This window comes from Colobus angolensis, unplaced genomic scaffold (assembly GCF_000951035.1).
Source record: "Colobus angolensis palliatus isolate OR3802 unplaced genomic scaffold, Cang.pa_1.0 Scaffold27, whole genome shotgun sequence".
NCBI lineage: Eukaryota > Metazoa > Chordata > Mammalia > Primates > Cercopithecidae > Colobus > Colobus angolensis.
Window position 1 is genome coordinate 760,665 of NW_012115932.1, and position 16,234 is coordinate 776,898.

General features: G+C 43.2%; 1 protein-coding gene across 1 annotated transcript in view; it reads right to left on the reverse strand.

Moving 5' to 3' along the window:
- HAVCR1 (hepatitis A virus cellular receptor 1) overlaps positions 1–16,234 on the reverse strand; it is a 24,714-nt gene that overhangs the window by 5,880 nt on the left and 2,600 nt on the right. The window contains exons 2-6 of the mRNA XM_011947664.1: positions 13,906–14,238; positions 11,234–11,378; positions 10,992–11,107; positions 7,327–7,434; positions 643–698 (exon numbers count right to left, since the gene is read on the reverse strand). Of these exons, the coding sequence (XP_011803054.1) occupies positions 643–698; positions 7,327–7,434; positions 10,992–11,107; positions 11,234–11,378; positions 13,906–14,238 (758 nt within the window). The remainder of the gene's footprint in view (positions 1–642; positions 699–7,326; positions 7,435–10,991; positions 11,108–11,233; positions 11,379–13,905; positions 14,239–16,234) is intronic.

Here is a 16,234-nt window from a genome sequence, read left to right on the forward strand (position 1 = left end):
TCCCTATTGATAACTGAATTCCTCCTTGGTGTGTTATCTTAACTTGCTCTCCTTAAATTAGCTCATTCGGGCCCAGCATGGTGGCTCATGCCTGTAATTCCAGCACTTTGGGAGGCCGAGATAGGTAGATTGCCTGAGGTCAGGAGTTTGAGAGCAGCCTAACCAACATGGTGAAACCCCATCTCTACTAAAAATACAAAACTTAGCTGGGCGTGGTGGTATGCGCCTGTAATCCCAGCTACTCGGGAGGCCGAGGCAGAATTGCTTGAACCCAGGAGGCGGAGGTTGCAGTGAACCGAGACCGTGCCCCTGCACTCCAGCCTAGGAGACAGTGATTCTCTGTCTCAAAAAATTCTTTCTTACCCTATTTTTGCCCAGCAGAAAGTGTATGTACTATGTATCTAAGTACGCTATTCAGTAACATATGGCTCTTTGGGCATCCCTAACAAACTGGGCCACCTAAATGAACTTTTCAAATTAAAGCATCCTATTTAAGAGTCAAATTATTTTCTTCGTCTTTTTTTTTAATAAGAAAAAAAAAATCTGTGGGTTAGTCTTACAGAAATAGTCTTTAAATGTAACTTCCTTCAAGGGAGATATACAACTGAATCTGGCTAATCAAATAGGGGCGAATATGCTTACAGTTTGATTGTTATTCCAAAGGCCGTCTGAAGACTCTGTCACGGTGTCACTCCTATCTACTCAACAAGAAGGAAATTTAATTAGAATTACAAAAAATATTGAATTTTCACTGCAGACACTAAATATGTTCACATTGCCTTCTGGTGATGAAAAGTTGAATGATAATATGATCAAATGCTACAGGCATTGCAAGAGTCATACCAAGTTATTAATGTTGTATTAATTTCCCCTGGAAAGTTGTATTTCTTAACTTTTTTGTCACAGGCTCTTTGAAAATGGACTTTTTTTTTTCTTTATTAAAAAAATAATGCATGTGTACACGAATTGTATCTACTATTTTAGGGTAATCACAGAAGCCCATTCAAGGAACCAGGTTAAGAATGCCATTTAAAGGCAATCAATACTTTTATGCTATCTAAATAGCTGTAAATGAATGGTCAGAGGCATATACATCCAAAACCAGAACCACCCTCATCAGAATGGACATCATATTGGTTTTATGTTCAGAATGAGTAAAATATGCCATAATATCAAAAACAGGTGTCATATAACTCCTGTGTTGTTACCAATGTGCTTCTGCTTTGATCTAGAAGTGCTTTCGAAAATACATCAGCCACCAGATCAATGCATATTATGCCATATGAGGATTAAGATTTTATGTAATATATAAAATACATTTCTCTTAGAGTTGAACATTTAAAAATTTCAACATGTTTTAAAATATCTGCTTTGTAATAGACAGTACATTCTCAGCCAGGCACGGGTGGCTCATACCTATAAACCCAAGTCCTTTGGGAGTCCAAGGCAGGCGGATTACTTGAAGTCAGGAGATCAAGACCAGCCTGGCCAACGTGGTGAAACCCCATCTCTACCAAAAACTACAAAAAATTAGCCAGGCATGGTGGCACATGCCTGTAGACCCAGCTACTCAGATGGCTGAGGTAGGAGAATCCCTGAACCTCGGAGGTAGAGGTTTCAGTGAGTCGAGATGGCACCACTGCACTCCAGGCTGGGCAACAGAGTGAGACCCTGACACAGAAAAAGAGTACATTCTGTTGGCCTTCCTAGACAACTATAGGTCAAGTTCAGAACTGTCTTCTTACTGAGCATATACCACGTAGTGAACACTTTACATTCTACCAGCCAGTTAGTTCCTTAATCACATTTTTATGGATGAAGAAACACACAGGAAATGGTTAAATGATGATTTCTAATTAAGTGACAAGAGCCTCTGCTGATAACCTACACACACATTGCTCTTCCATCAAATGGAAATACTTAGGTCTATGAAATTCTGTAACTGGTGACAATGCTATAGTTATACATGAATAAACTTGGACTAATATCTCCCCAAAATTTACATTACTGTGTTTACATTTTACTGCTTCTGAGGCTTCCTAGGAAGCCAAAGGCAAGGCCAGGCTCAGTGGCTGAGGTCTGTAATCCCCGCACTTAGGGAGGCTGAGGCAGGCAGATCACTTGAGGTCAGGAGTTCAAGACCAGCCTGGCCAACATGGTGAAACCCCATCTCTACTAAAAATATAAAAAAGTAGCCAGCGTGATGGTGCACATCTGTAATTCTAGCTACTTGGGAGGCTGGGACACAAGAATTGCTTGAACTCAGGGGGTGGAGATTGCAGTGAGCCAAGATTATGCCACTGCACTCCAGCCTGGGCAACAGAGCGAAACTGAGAAAGAAAGAAGGAAAGAAAGACAGAAGGAAAGAAAGAAGGAAGGAAAGGAAAGGGAAGGGAAGGGAAGGAAAGGGAAGGGAGAGAGAGACAGATGTAGGTTTATGCAATATATAGAATCTCAGCTCTGTTTGTGACAGGTATTATGACCTTAAGTAACAGTTTCAGGAAGAGGATGGGGTGATGCAGAAAAACAGCATGGACTGGAGTCAGATAAAATTTGAGTTCAATGCTGACAATGTCTGCTGGCAATGTAACTTTGATACTCAAAGTCCTTTTTATACACACAGGTATGTATGTATGTATGTATGTATGTATAGGTATATAAAGGGGTGTGTGTGTATGTGTGTGTATGTGTGTATACAGTAGTGCCCCCTTACCCATAGGGCATATGTTCCAAGACCCTCAAGTAGATGCATGAAACCAAGAATAGTACCAAACCCTACAGATACCATGTTTTTCCTATATATACATACCTATGATAAAGTTCAATTTACAAATTAGGCACAGAAAGAGATTAACAACAAATAAATAATATAATAGAACAATTATAGAAATAAACTGTAATAAAATCTATGAGAATTTCGTCTCTCTCTCTCTCTCAAAATATTAGTATTTTAGGAACATAGTTGACTGCTACAGAAAAGCAAAACTGCAGATAAGGGGAAAAGTACTATATATATATATTTCTAGCTAGAGTACACATGAACTACAACCTATTAATAGTACACAGCCCATCAAGTTGTTACAATTAAATTAGATGATGCATGTAAAGTGGTCGGCACTAAGCTATTATTATTATACAATGGGAAGAGGAATGGGAAGAGGGGAGGGATAGATATTATGCAATGCAGTTTCCAAATATCATATACTCTCTAATCATCCAAAGAGGAATGTTCGACAATTTTCCTGTGGTCACAAAGCTAGTAACTCGTAGCTGAAATGGGAGTTGTGTGTCTCCAAAGCAGATTTATAGGGCCTCCTCAATCTGGCAATAGCATTAAATATGACCTGCCTTGAAAGAATTAAACAAGATAATATATCCATTTCCTGGCACATCCATCTGTCAAAGGTGGGTAGTGGCCCATATGACAGCTCCAATCCTTTCCAGACCTAATATTCCTTGCTTCCACGAGGCTTTAGGCAACTGAAGGCCAACTCAGGCACAGTAAGAACTTGGCCCATGAGCCTTGGATACACAGCCAAAATGGCAGCAGCCACACAAATCCTGGGGATACAGCTGCTCCACTGTCTGTTCCACCCTGGAAAACTCTACCTTGACCAGGTTTCACTGACATGGTATTTCAGAGAATGATTCCCCACTCCTACTTTCTTCCTCCTTACACTCTCAAAGAGTGGGGTGCAGTTGCTCCTACTGCTGTTACCTTGTGTTTTTATCTATTTTCATTTTGTTTTTGTGCCTGGAAACAGTTTGCGCTAAGGATTACACTTTCAAAATGAAATGTCACCATTATCTAATCCCAATTGAATGAGTCCCTATGTGAATCACACTGCAGGTCCATTTAAAATTAACCAGCTACCAGGAATGACTGGCAAAAAAGGTAGGCCATGCAGGCTGAGGAGCAGCTGCCTACAGATTGGCAACTGCTGAGTACAATGAGTCACACACACAAGGAGGCCTGCAAGGCATGACCTTGCTTGGATGCCACACAAGGACACAGAGCCAGCTCAGCATCACAGAGGAACCCACCACAGGGCACTCCCAGAACTTACCACTAAGGGGAACAAGGAGAGTCAGCTGGGAAAGATGACAAGTTTCAGCATCACCTTTCTCCATTACAGGGAAAGACAGGTCAATTCTACACTTCCAAGGAGCAGAGACTCTAAGAGGCCTGTTCAGACTTGGAAGAATAGTAAGGATTGTTTGGAGCAGAGCAGCAGGATCTCAGAGGGGCATACCTCTTTGATGTTGGTGTGGGTGTCCTCAACCCATCTGTCTGAGTCTGTTCAGGCTGCTGTGATAAGATAGCTTAGATTGGGTAATTTAAACAGAAATTTATTGCTTACAGTTCTGGAGGCTGGGTAGTCCAAGATCAAGGCACAGGTTGATTACTCAATCTAGTGAGGGTCCTCTTCCCTGTAGATGGTGTCTTCTATTTGTTCTCATATGGGGGAAGGAGCAAACAAGCTCCCTTGGGCCTCCTTTTGTTTAATTAATTAATTTATTGTTTCTCTACCATCAAGAAAAGGTACCTTCGGCCTTTTATAAGAGTATTGATTCCATTCATGAAGGCAGGGCTCTCATGACCTAATCATGCTCCGAAGGCCCCAGTTCTTAATACTTGCATTGGGAATTAGCTATCAACATGCATTTAGGGGTGTGGTGTTATGAGATTATATATAGATAGATAGATAGATGTCCATGCATGGTTCCTGGCTCATAAATCCCATATCCCTAATTATAGTCTTTTGTTATAATAAGTATGTTTGACCTTAGGAAACAGTCTTTGACTTTCTCCTGCTCTCCTTTCACCTGACAAGGCACAACTTTAATTTCCCCTGCCTTTCTGATTGTGGATCATAAGACACTTCCCAGAGAGAGTCCTTCCCTATGCCCCTGGGGGATGGAATGTTGATGTCTAGGCCGGGCGCGGTGGCTCAAGCCTATAATCCCAGCACTTTGGGAGGCCGAGACAGGCGGATCACGAGGTCAGGAGATCGAGACCATCCTGGCTAACACGGTGAAACCCCGTCTCTACTAGCAATACAAAAAACTAGCCGGGCAAGGTGGCAGGCGCCTGTAGTCCCAGCTACTCGGGAGGCTGAGGCAGGAGAATGGCGGGAACCCGGGAGGCGGAGCTTGCAGTGAGCTGAGATCCGGCCACTGCACTCCAGTCTGGGTGACAGAGCGAGACTCCGTCTCAAAAAAAAAAAAAAAAAAAAGGAATGTTGATGTCTTGAAGTTTCCATAAAAACCCAAAAGGGCTGGGTGTGGTGGTTCACACCTGTAATCTCAGCACTTTGGGAGGCTGAGGCAGGCGGATCACCTGAGGTCAGGAGTTCAAGACCAGCCTGGACAACATGATGAAACTCCATTTCTACTAAAAATACAAAATTAGCCAGGCGTGATGGTGCATGCCTGTAATACCAGCTACTTGGAAGGCTGAAGCAGAAGAATCACTTGAACTTGGAAGCAGAGGTTGCGGTGAGCCGAGATCGTACCACTGCACTCCAGCCTGGGTGATGACAGAGCAAGACTCCGTCTCGAAAAAAAAGAAAGATAAAAGAAGACTAGGTTTGGAGAGCTTCCAGATAGCTAAACACTTGGAGGTTACTAGAAGGTAGAGTTCCTAAGGAAGGGCATGGAACCCTTTCCCATATACCTCATCCTGTGCATCTCATCATCTGTATCCTTTGCAATATCCTTTACAATAATCTGGTAAACATAAGTGTTTCCCTGAGTTCTGGAAGCCACTCCAGGAAATTAATAGAACCCAAAGAGAGGGTTATGGGAACCCCAACTTGAAACGAGGTCAGAAGTTCCAGAGGCCTGAACTTGTAACTGGTGTGTGTGGTGGGGGTGGGAGGGGCAGTCTTGGGGACTGAGCCCCTAACCTGTGGGATCTGACCCTCTCTCCGGGTAGATAGTGTGAGAATTGAATTGAACACACAGCCGGTGTCCACTGCTTGGTGTATGGGGAAAAAACTCCACACATTCAGTCACGGAATTCTTCATCTGAGTTGATGATTGTTGTTGAGGTGGTGTGAGAACAGAGAGAAAACCCAGTTTGGGAGTTTCCCCTTAATAGTGAGGACACAAACTTTGAAATCATAGCACCATCTGAGAATGCTCATGTAAATATAAATCTGATGAGTCAGTGGAAGCCTCCTGGTACTTTTTAAGGCCTGGGACTTGTCAGAAGCATAGGGTCTGGTGTTTGAGCTAAACACCAGAGGGCTAGATCTAATTGTTTTAAGCCCTTGACCCAAGGAATCAAGTCAAAATAATATGTTCGGATTCAAGACTGGTTGATCTGATTTCTAAAAACAAAGTAATATGCCTGTGGATGTTTCCAAATCACATAAGCTACCTGTGCCAGTCAGGCATTTGGATTCTTGATGTTCTAAGGAGTAACAATAATAGCTGCTATTAGATTTATCACTTACCCCCTGCAACTATGTCCCAAATCTTTCATACCATTTGATTCTCACAAGCATTCTGCAAGATCATGGTATTACATCCTTTTTACAAATGACAAAACAGCTGGGCACGGTGGCTCATGCCTATAATACCAGCACTTTAGGACGACAAGGCAGGTGGGTTTCTTGAGCTGGGGAGTTTGAGACCAGCCTGGTCAACATGGTGAAACCCCCTGTCTCCTGAAAATACAAAATTAGCCGGGCATGGTGGTGCATACCTGTAATCCCAGCTACTCCGGAGGCTGAGGCAGGAGAATGGGTTGAACTCAGGAGGCGGAGGTTGCAGTGAACCGAGATGGCACCACTGCACTCCAGTCTGGGCGACAGAGCGAGACTCAGTCTCAAAAAAAAAATAAAAATAAAAAAAAGGCGTGGTGCGGTGGCTCACGCTTGTAGTCCCAGCACTTTGGGAGGTGGAGGCGGGTGGATCAGGAGGTCAGGATATTGAGACCATCCTTTCTAACATGGTGAAACCCCGTCTCTACTAAAAATACAAAAAAATTACAGCTACTCGGGAGCCTGAGGCAGGAGAATGGCATGAACCCGGGAGGTGGAGCTTGCAGTGAGTCGAGATCTCGCCGTTGCACTTCAGCCTGGGCAACAATGCGAGACTCCATCTCAGGAAAAAAAAAAAAAAAAAAAAAAAACGCACACACAAATGACCAAACATTCAGAAAGGGTAGATATTTGTACAAGTCAAATGACCCATTTGTGTGGCTGGTGTTGGCACTCAAGTCAGATCAGTCATATTCCAGAGCACGTGCTCTCAACAAAGTCAATGGTTATCAAGGTTTGAATGATCCCAGCTGTTCAGGAAAGAGAACGCAGTTACCTGTTGTGTAAGAGTTCAATGGTGAGCTGGTGGGTTGTGTCCTTGTTGCTCCCAGCAGTGTCATAGGGTGGGTTTCTGCTGGCTGAGATGAAGATGGTGAAGTGGCTACTGGAATGAAAAGAATGGAAGAATTGTTCCATTTGTGGAGGAAAATGTGCACCCCAAGAAAAATAAAGAACAAAACTAGTATCAGGAATTACCATCAACTTTCCACGGGCCCTTCTCCTGGCCTTCCACAGTGGGCATGCAGGGCTCCTACCCACCCACTTCTGAACCTCTCGGCTCCTCTTAGAAATGTATTCCAAGATGGCCTTCAGGCATTGCCCTGCTGTCTAGTTATTTCATTAACACAAGGAAATGCGATCTAGATAATGTTCTAGCTCGTCTTATCAATATATAAGATTATCTCATATTTTCTATACCCCCAGGTTCCATCTAAATACACAAAGTCAACAACAGGGCATTTTATGCAGAACACCCAATTAAGCTTTTATTTTATTCATACAAATATTTCACTTTCAGAAAACGGGGGTGGGGGAGGGGCTTGGGAATTTGCACTAACATGCTCTAACCCCTTCACAACAGCCCCATTCTGGATTTCCTGGCCTTACTCAAGTTCAATTATCCACACATCCAGTAACTAACAGAACAGATACAATATTAATTCCTTCAGGTCTCTTAAAGCTGACAATATTGCCCAATGTCAGCCTTGGTAATGATTTGCAACCCTAAAGGTAAGGTTCCTGGCAGACCCTGACCCCAGCTCCTTCCGCATCTGCATTCTAGTCATTCCTTTAGGGGTGATTTCCTGTGTTTTCTGACTCATCTTCCATTTCTCACTGGAAAGCTTCCATTAAGAATTCTCCAGCATAGGGCTACATTCCCCTTTCCTTTCCTGAAATCTCTCCTTTATTTCCTATCAGATATCTCATCTTATTTGCAAAGTTGATCACTTGCCTCTTTACAAAGCATTTACATGATTCCCTTCTCTTAGAGCACCATAGAAATTTAGAGTCAATTAGTGATGGTGACTGGATGAATTCCAAAACCTGGGCTTTCCTTATTGCCTCTCACTGGTCTGTTTCTCCTTCCCCACCACAGTCTCCATAACTTCACTTTTCAACATCACTCTTTCTCCTGTTCTCGACTGTTTTCCTGTTTTCCTCTAGTGCTCAAACCCGTAAGAGGATGTGGCTCTCTTTCGGAACGAAAACCAGAATAACACAGGAGAGTCATGTGGGCAGTCTGTACCCAATTGAGTTCTGTGCAAAAGACCTCTTGAGCTTAACTTCTTTCCTAAGTTTGGGTCTTTATGGCATCTTTCTTTTCTCCGCTGCTCCTACAACCATACATACAATTGTTCCATGGATGTTTTAGGCAGCGAGCAGGTACTAGGGACACTAAGCAGGGAGGATTGGATGCAAAGATAAATGTCCCTGCATTCCATTGCTCCAGGGTTCTCTCATTCTTGGACTGTAATGTTCAACTCACGCAAACTCTTTAGAAAACTATCCAGATAACAATGACCTCAACTGATACCATTCTCCAGGTTATAGCCATAAAAACCAACTCTTAGGAGAAAGGCAACTTTCTCCCAAATCTCAGCTTTAAATGAAGTCAATGACTTGGGGATGTTCTCCAAAACAAGTCCACTAATCCATCCACCTTAGCAGACACAAGCTAAGTATTAAAAAGTGAAATCAACATTGAGAAAGTCTAACAGACTCTAGTGTGTGCGACTGCCTGGAACAAAACTGTTTTTCTTACAAACTTTCATGGCTCTACAATCCAAGCTATGACCTAACTAACACCCTCTCTTCCAAACTGAGCTACTAGCCCAATCCTTCAGATCCCTCCTGGTTAAATATACACACAATTCAATGAGAGTCAAGGGAAATCAATATGTTCCATCAGATTTTTCCAGTTAAGAGGTTGTGACATTTGTTAGTCCTCAGAATCCAGAGCCACCCTAAGGGGTCAATGGGTTTTTGAGGCCTTTGAGAATCTCCACTAAAAGTTATCTTTTAAATCCCGGAAATGGAAGATTTGAACCTATACTTGTCCTCAGAATGACAAGCTATTTCCCCACCTATAAGTCAAGTTATCCTCCATTTATATTAAATCTAAAGTCTTATTTACAGGGAATTTGAAGTATCTACTGAACTGAAAAAAAATAAACATGGCCGGGCGCGGTGGCTCAAGCCTGTAATCCCAGCACTTTGGGAGGCCGAGACGGGCGGATCACGAGGTCAGGAGATCGAGACCATCCTGACTATCACGGTGAAACCCCGTCTCTACTAAAAAAATACAAAAAACTAGCCGGGCAAGGTGGCGGGCACCTGTAGTCCCAGCTACTCGGGAGGCTGAGGCAGGAGAATGGCGGGAACCCGGAAGGAGGAGCTTGCAGTGAGCTGAGATCCGGCCACTGCACTCCAGTCCGGGTGACAGAGCGAGACTCTGCCTCAAAAAAAAATAAAAATAAAAAAAATAAACATGTACATTCTAAATCCCTAAAGCCCTTAAATCCAATGTTACTTTTTCCTAAGTATAAATCGCACCTTTTGCAATTTCCACTGTACAGAAATAAATTAAAGGACATTTGAAGTAAAAATGTGTAAGTCATTGACTGCCCTGCAAAAACAGCATGGTTGTTTAAGGGTTTTTTTTTTTTTTTTTTTTTTTTCCAGTAAAAATGTTAGATCAGGGCAAACTCATCCAAACATAAAACTCAGAGCTCATAATAGGAGGCATGGTCCAGTAGTTAAAAGTACTGGCCCCAATTCAAGCTAACAGAGATCAAAACCTGACTCAACAACTTTGTATCTGTGTAAATTTATTTTTTCTTTCTCTTTTCTTTCTTTTTCACTCTGTTACCCAGGCTAGAGAGTGCAGTGGTGCCATCATGGCTCACTGCAGCCTTGACCTCCTGGCCCCAAGCGATTCCTCCACCTCAGCCTCCCAAGTAGCTGGGACTAGAGGCATGCACCACAATGTAGAGACAGGATCTCACTATGTTGCCCAGGCTGGTTTTGAACTCCTGGACTAAAATTACAGTCATGAGCCACCGCACCTAGCTTCTATCTGTGTAAGTTCCAACAATGAGCTTTTAGACTCTGTCTCAGTTCTCACAATTATAAACCACACCTACAGTCAATATAATTATCCTAAGAATTAAATGCATGAAGCATGGTGCCTCGTAGATAGAAAACAGTAAATGTTAACTTCTTTGAAATCAAGGTCTGCTTTCAGAATGGACTAAATGATCTCTCTTCAGAGCTCTTCATGAGGACAGAATCTCATTTATCTGACCTTGGTTCTCTGGCATTCCCTGTGTTTTCATCATAAAGCCATACGTAGCTGAATCAGATCCACAGTATCCCTGTTAGATGTCCTACAATAAATGGTCCAGCTATTTTTGATTAATAATCAATTTCTTTGAGAATCTGACAAAAAGCAATGGGTCCCCTCATTCCAAAAATGCTTATTGGTGCAAAAGATGCATATAACTTGGGAGTTGGGGAGGATCACAAATCCTGAGGAGACCCTGATTGAAACCCAGGTAAGACCTCTCACTCTAGACTGTCCTTCTACCTTGATACAATGCCCTGGATGGTTTGCAGCTCCTCATTGGAAGGTCTTTGGGCTCCCAAACACATCTGTTTTACCTGGTTCATGGTTCTGCATGGGCAATGGCGTTGGAGGAACAAAGGTAGTGACCACTGTTGTCGTTGGCAGAGTTGTTGTCGTTGGAAGAGTCGTTGTCGTTGGAAGAGTCGTTGTCATTGGAAGAGTCGCTGTCGTTGGAAGGGTCGTTGTCGTTGGAAGAGTCGTTGTCGTTGGAAGGGTCGTTGTCATTGGAAGAGTCATTGTTGTTGGAAGGGTCGTTGTCATTGGAAGAGTTGTTGTCGTTGGAAGGGTCATTGTCGTTGGAAGAGTTGTTGTTGTTGGAAGGGTCGTTGTCGTTGGAAGAGTTGTTGTTGGAAGGGTCGTTGTCGTTGGAACAGTGGTGCTTGTTCGAATAGTTGTGACAATTGGAGTAGTCGTGACCCTGGCTGGAGTCAGAAATCAACATGAGAGTGAGCATGAGTCAAACAAGAAACAAGATCCTCAGGCTGGAACTGTACCCTAGCACACCAATGACAGACTGTCCCAAGGTGGAATTAACTTCCTGAATGCTCAATCTTGGTCATTGCCCAGCTAGAAACTGTGACAGGAGAGGGCTTTGGAGACATGCCTCTTCTTCCAAAAGAAGAGCAGATATATTGAAAGGTGCATACATATTCAGAAATAAGAACAGATTTCTCATATTTGCACTGAAGCACTTTTCTGGGGTCAGGGTCTCACTCTGTCATCCAGGCTAGACTATAGTAGCATGATCAGCTCACTGCTGCCTCGAACTCCCAGGCTCAAGCAATCCTCCTGTGTCAGATTCCCAAGTAGCTGGGACTACATGCAGGCATCACCATACCTGGCTAATTTAAAAAAAAAAAAAAACTTTTTTTGTAGAGGCTGGGCATGGTGGCTCATGCCTGTAATGCCAGCACTTTGTGGGGCCAAGGTGGGTGGACTACTTCAGCTCAGGAGTTCAGAGTTCAAGACCAGCCTGGGCAACAGGGCAAAACCCCATCTCTACAAAAAATAGCCAAGCTTGGTGACACATGCCTGTAATCTCAGCTACTTGAAAGACTGAAGCACAAGAATTGATTGAACCCCAGAGGTGGAGGTTGCAGTGAGTAGAGACTGGGCCACTGCACTCCAGCCTGAGAAAGAGAGCAAGACCCTGTTTCAAAAAAAGAGAATTGACCTCATCTTGCTCACCCTTATGAGGGAAACAATCCAAGTCCAAAAGCTAAGAGACTGCAAATTAAAGTTCCTCTTACTTAAAATGAAAATAGAGACACAGCTTATTAAGGTCATAGGTATTGGGTTCTATTATCATTGTAAGACCTTAGTGGAAGAAGATTCATTAAGAAAAAGAAATGGCCAGGTGCGGTGGCTCACGCCTGTAATCCCAGCACTTTGGGAGGCCAAGGCAGGTAGATCGCCTGATGTCAGAAGTTTGAGACCAGCCTGGCCAACATGGTGAAACCCCATCTTTACTAAAAATACAAAAATTAGCCAGGTATGGTGGCATGCGCCTGTAGTCCAGCTACTTAGGAAGCCGAGACAGGAGAATTGCTTGAACCCAGGAGCTGGAGGTTGCAGCGAGCTGAGATGAAGCCATTGCACCCCAGCCTGGGTGACAGAGCAAGGCTCTGTCTCAAAAAAAAAAAAAAAATCAGCAGTAAGGCTGGGTGCCATTGCTCACACCTGTAGGCCCAGCCCTTTGGGAGGACAAGGCAAGTAGATCACTTGAGCCCATAAGTTTGAGACCAACCTGGGCAACATAGTGAAACCATACTTCTATAAAAAAATTTTTAAAAATTAGTCGGGCATGGTGAGGCACCCCTGTAGTCCCAGCTACTCAGGAGGTTGAGGCAGGAGAATCACTTGAACCCAGCACGCGGGGGTTGCAGTGAGTAGCAATCACACTACTGCACTCCAGTCTGCTACCTGGGCAACAGAGTGAGACTCTGTCTCAAAAAGAAAAAAAATAAAAGGCCCAGCGTGGTGGCTTATGCCTATAATGCCAGCACTTTGGGAGGCTGAGGCAGTTGGATCATTTGAGGTCAGGAGTTCAAGACCAGCCTGGCCAACATGGTGAAAACCCATCTCTACTAATACAAAATACAAAAATTAGCTGGGTGTCGTGGCACCTGCCTGTAATCCCAGCTACTCGAGAGGCTGAGGCAGGAGAATTGCTTGAACCTGGGAGGCAGAGGGTTGCAGTGAGCCATAATTGTGCCACTGCACTTCAGCCTGGTCGACAGTGAGACTCTGTCTCAAAAAATAAATTAATTAATTAAAAAGGACAGTTCTTTAAGGTGAATAAATTCAGCTTGATAAAAATATTCACTGTATTTTACTATGGAACAGTAAATGCTATTTCTTGGACCAATTACTCTGTTTGAAGTACATTCGGCCCTCCATATTTGTGGGTTCTACATCTGTAGATACAACGAAGACTTTGGATGGAAAATGTACAGGGGAAAAAGAAGGATATGTTGTCTGCTGTACTGAACAAATATGGACTTTTTTGTTGGTCATTATTCCCTAAATAATGCAGTATAACAACCAATTGTGTAGTATTTACATTGTATTAGGGGTTATAACTAATCTAGAGGTGATTTAAAGCATATGGGACTATGTGCATAGTTTACATGCAAATACTGCACCATTTTACATAAGGGACTTGAGCATCTGCAGATTTTGGTATCAAAGGGGTCCTGGAACCAGTTTCCCATGGATATCAAGGAACAATTGTACTGTTTTAGGAGCTAGTTTGCTGACTCTAGCCTGACCTTGAATTATGCTTGGCCTTGCAACTTCATCTACACAAAAATTATTCTATTTCCCAAGAACAAGAGTTTATTTAAAAACAGGACTTACAGGAACCTCCTCTTTCCCTATTAAGAAAAAAGAAAATTACTACCAAACAGAAAATTCAATTAACTAGCAAGAAATGTCAAAAAAACTTACGTGGCACAATCTTCAATGATATGGTGATTTTCATGTCATTGAACCACCCACTGTGCTTAACACGGCAACAGTATGTGCCACTGTCAGACACAGCTGTATTTTCTATAGTCAAAGAGACATCCCTGCGTGAAAGATTCCTCAATAGCTTATAGCGTGTCTCCTTCTGATAGGTGACGTGGGTTCCATTGGTCCAAACAATGCCATCTGGGCATGAGAAAACAGAACATGTGCCTCTATTCCAGCACATGGATGTGACAGCTCCATTGTAGCGGCAGGGCAGTGTGATAGGTGGACCTGCCACTCCAACAACATTTACAGAATCAGCTACAGAATCTGCAATGAAGAAAAGACAAACTGAGAATGAGCCTTAACATTTCCTCTTGGCTGGGCACGGTGGCTCACGCCTGTAATCCAAGAACTTTGGGAGGCCAAGGCGGGCGGATCAACCGAGGTCAGGAGTTCAAGACCAGCCTAACCAACATGGCAAAACTCGATCTCTACCAAAAAAAAAATACAGAAATTAGCGGGGTGTGGTGGTAGAATCCCAGCTACTCAGGAGGCTGAGGCAGGGGGAAGTGCTTGAACCCGGGAGGCAGAGGTTGCAGCAAGCTGAGCTCGCACCACTACACTCCAGCCTGGGCGACAGAACAGACTCTGTCCTCCCACCCCCGCCCAGAAAAATTTTTCTCTGAATTTTTTTACTTGTTTTACTTTCTTTAAAAATGTATTTCATTCATTTTTTAATTGTTTATTTTTTAGAGACAGAGTCTTGCTCTGTCACCCAGGTTGTAGTACAATGGCACAAAGATCTTGGCTCACTGTTACCCCCACCTCCCGAGTTGAAGAAATTCTCCTGCCTCAGCCTCCCGAGTAACTGGAATTACAGGCATGTGCCACCACGCCCGGCTAATTTTTGTATTTTTAGTAGAGACAGCGTTTCACTATGTTGGCCAGGCTGGTCTTGAACTCCTGACCTCAAGTGATCCGCCCACCTGAGCCTCCCAAAGTGCTGGGATCACAGGCGTGAGCCGCCAAGCCCAGCCTTGTAAATTGACATTATAGCTGGAATTTTTTCCCCCTTTTTCCAAGTTAGCTGATACAGCTGGAATTTTTTAAATTTGAGATTACAAGCATTTTTTTTATGTTACCATTCTTTTAATTTTTTTTTTTTTTTTTTTTTAAACAAGGTCTTGCTATGTTGCTTGAACTCCTGGCCTCAAGTGATCCTCTGGAGTTGCTGGGATTACAAGCATAAACCGCTGCACCTGGCTTAGCATATTCTCCAACAGTATTGTTCAGGGGATATATTTACAAGTAAAACATTTTATTGTACTGTGTGATATTCAAGCTGTTTCTCATTTTTACCAGTGTAAATAACTTCACATAACCTTTCTACACAAAACTTCTGGCATTTAGTTTTCCTAATAAGATATAATTCTGAGATTATCAGTATAAAGCGCAGGAACATTTTCCATTTTTTCATAAATATGGCCAAAATCCTTTCCAAAAGGTTTGAACCAAATAACATGCAAGTAATGTGAGTGTGTATTTCACCCTGTGTTTGTTAGATATCTGCTTACCATTGATTTTTCAATAGGTAAGAAATGCATGTGGCTTTTCAAAATGAAACAGCACCAAAGGGCATACAGTGAAAAGTCCCCCTCCCACTCCAGTCCCCCAGTCTGCTCTACTAGATCCAATTGCTGCATCAGTTGAAAACAGCTTTTTGATGGGCACAGTGTCTCACACCTGCAATCCCAGCACTTTGAGAGGCCAAGGTGGGAGGATCTCTTGAGCCCAGGAGTTTATCCCAGCTATTTGGGAGGCTGAAGTAGGGAGATCATTTGGGCCCCAGAGAGGTCGAGACTGCAGTGAGCCAAGAATGTCCCACTGAACTCCAGCCTGAACGACAGAGCAAGACCTTATGTCCAAAAAGAAAAGGAAAGAGAAAATAAATACAGTTTTTTTTTTTTTAATTTGCATTTACATTTCAAATTTTTAATTTTCAGCCAGGCACGGTGGCTCATGCCTGTAATCCCAGCACTTTGGAAGGCTGAGGCAGGCGGATCACTGGAGGTCAGGAGTTTGAAACCAGCCTGGCCAACATGGTGAAACCTTGTGTCTACTAAAAATACAAAACTTAGTCCAGGCACAGCGGCTTACACCTGTAATCCCAGCAGTTTGGGAGGCCAAATCGGGCAGATCACTTCAGGTCAGGGGCTCCAGACCAGCCTGGCCAACATAGCGAAGCCCTGTCTCTACTAAAAAAAAAAAATACAAAAAAAATTAGCTGGACGTGGTGGTGCGTGCCTGTAATCCCAGCTACTCA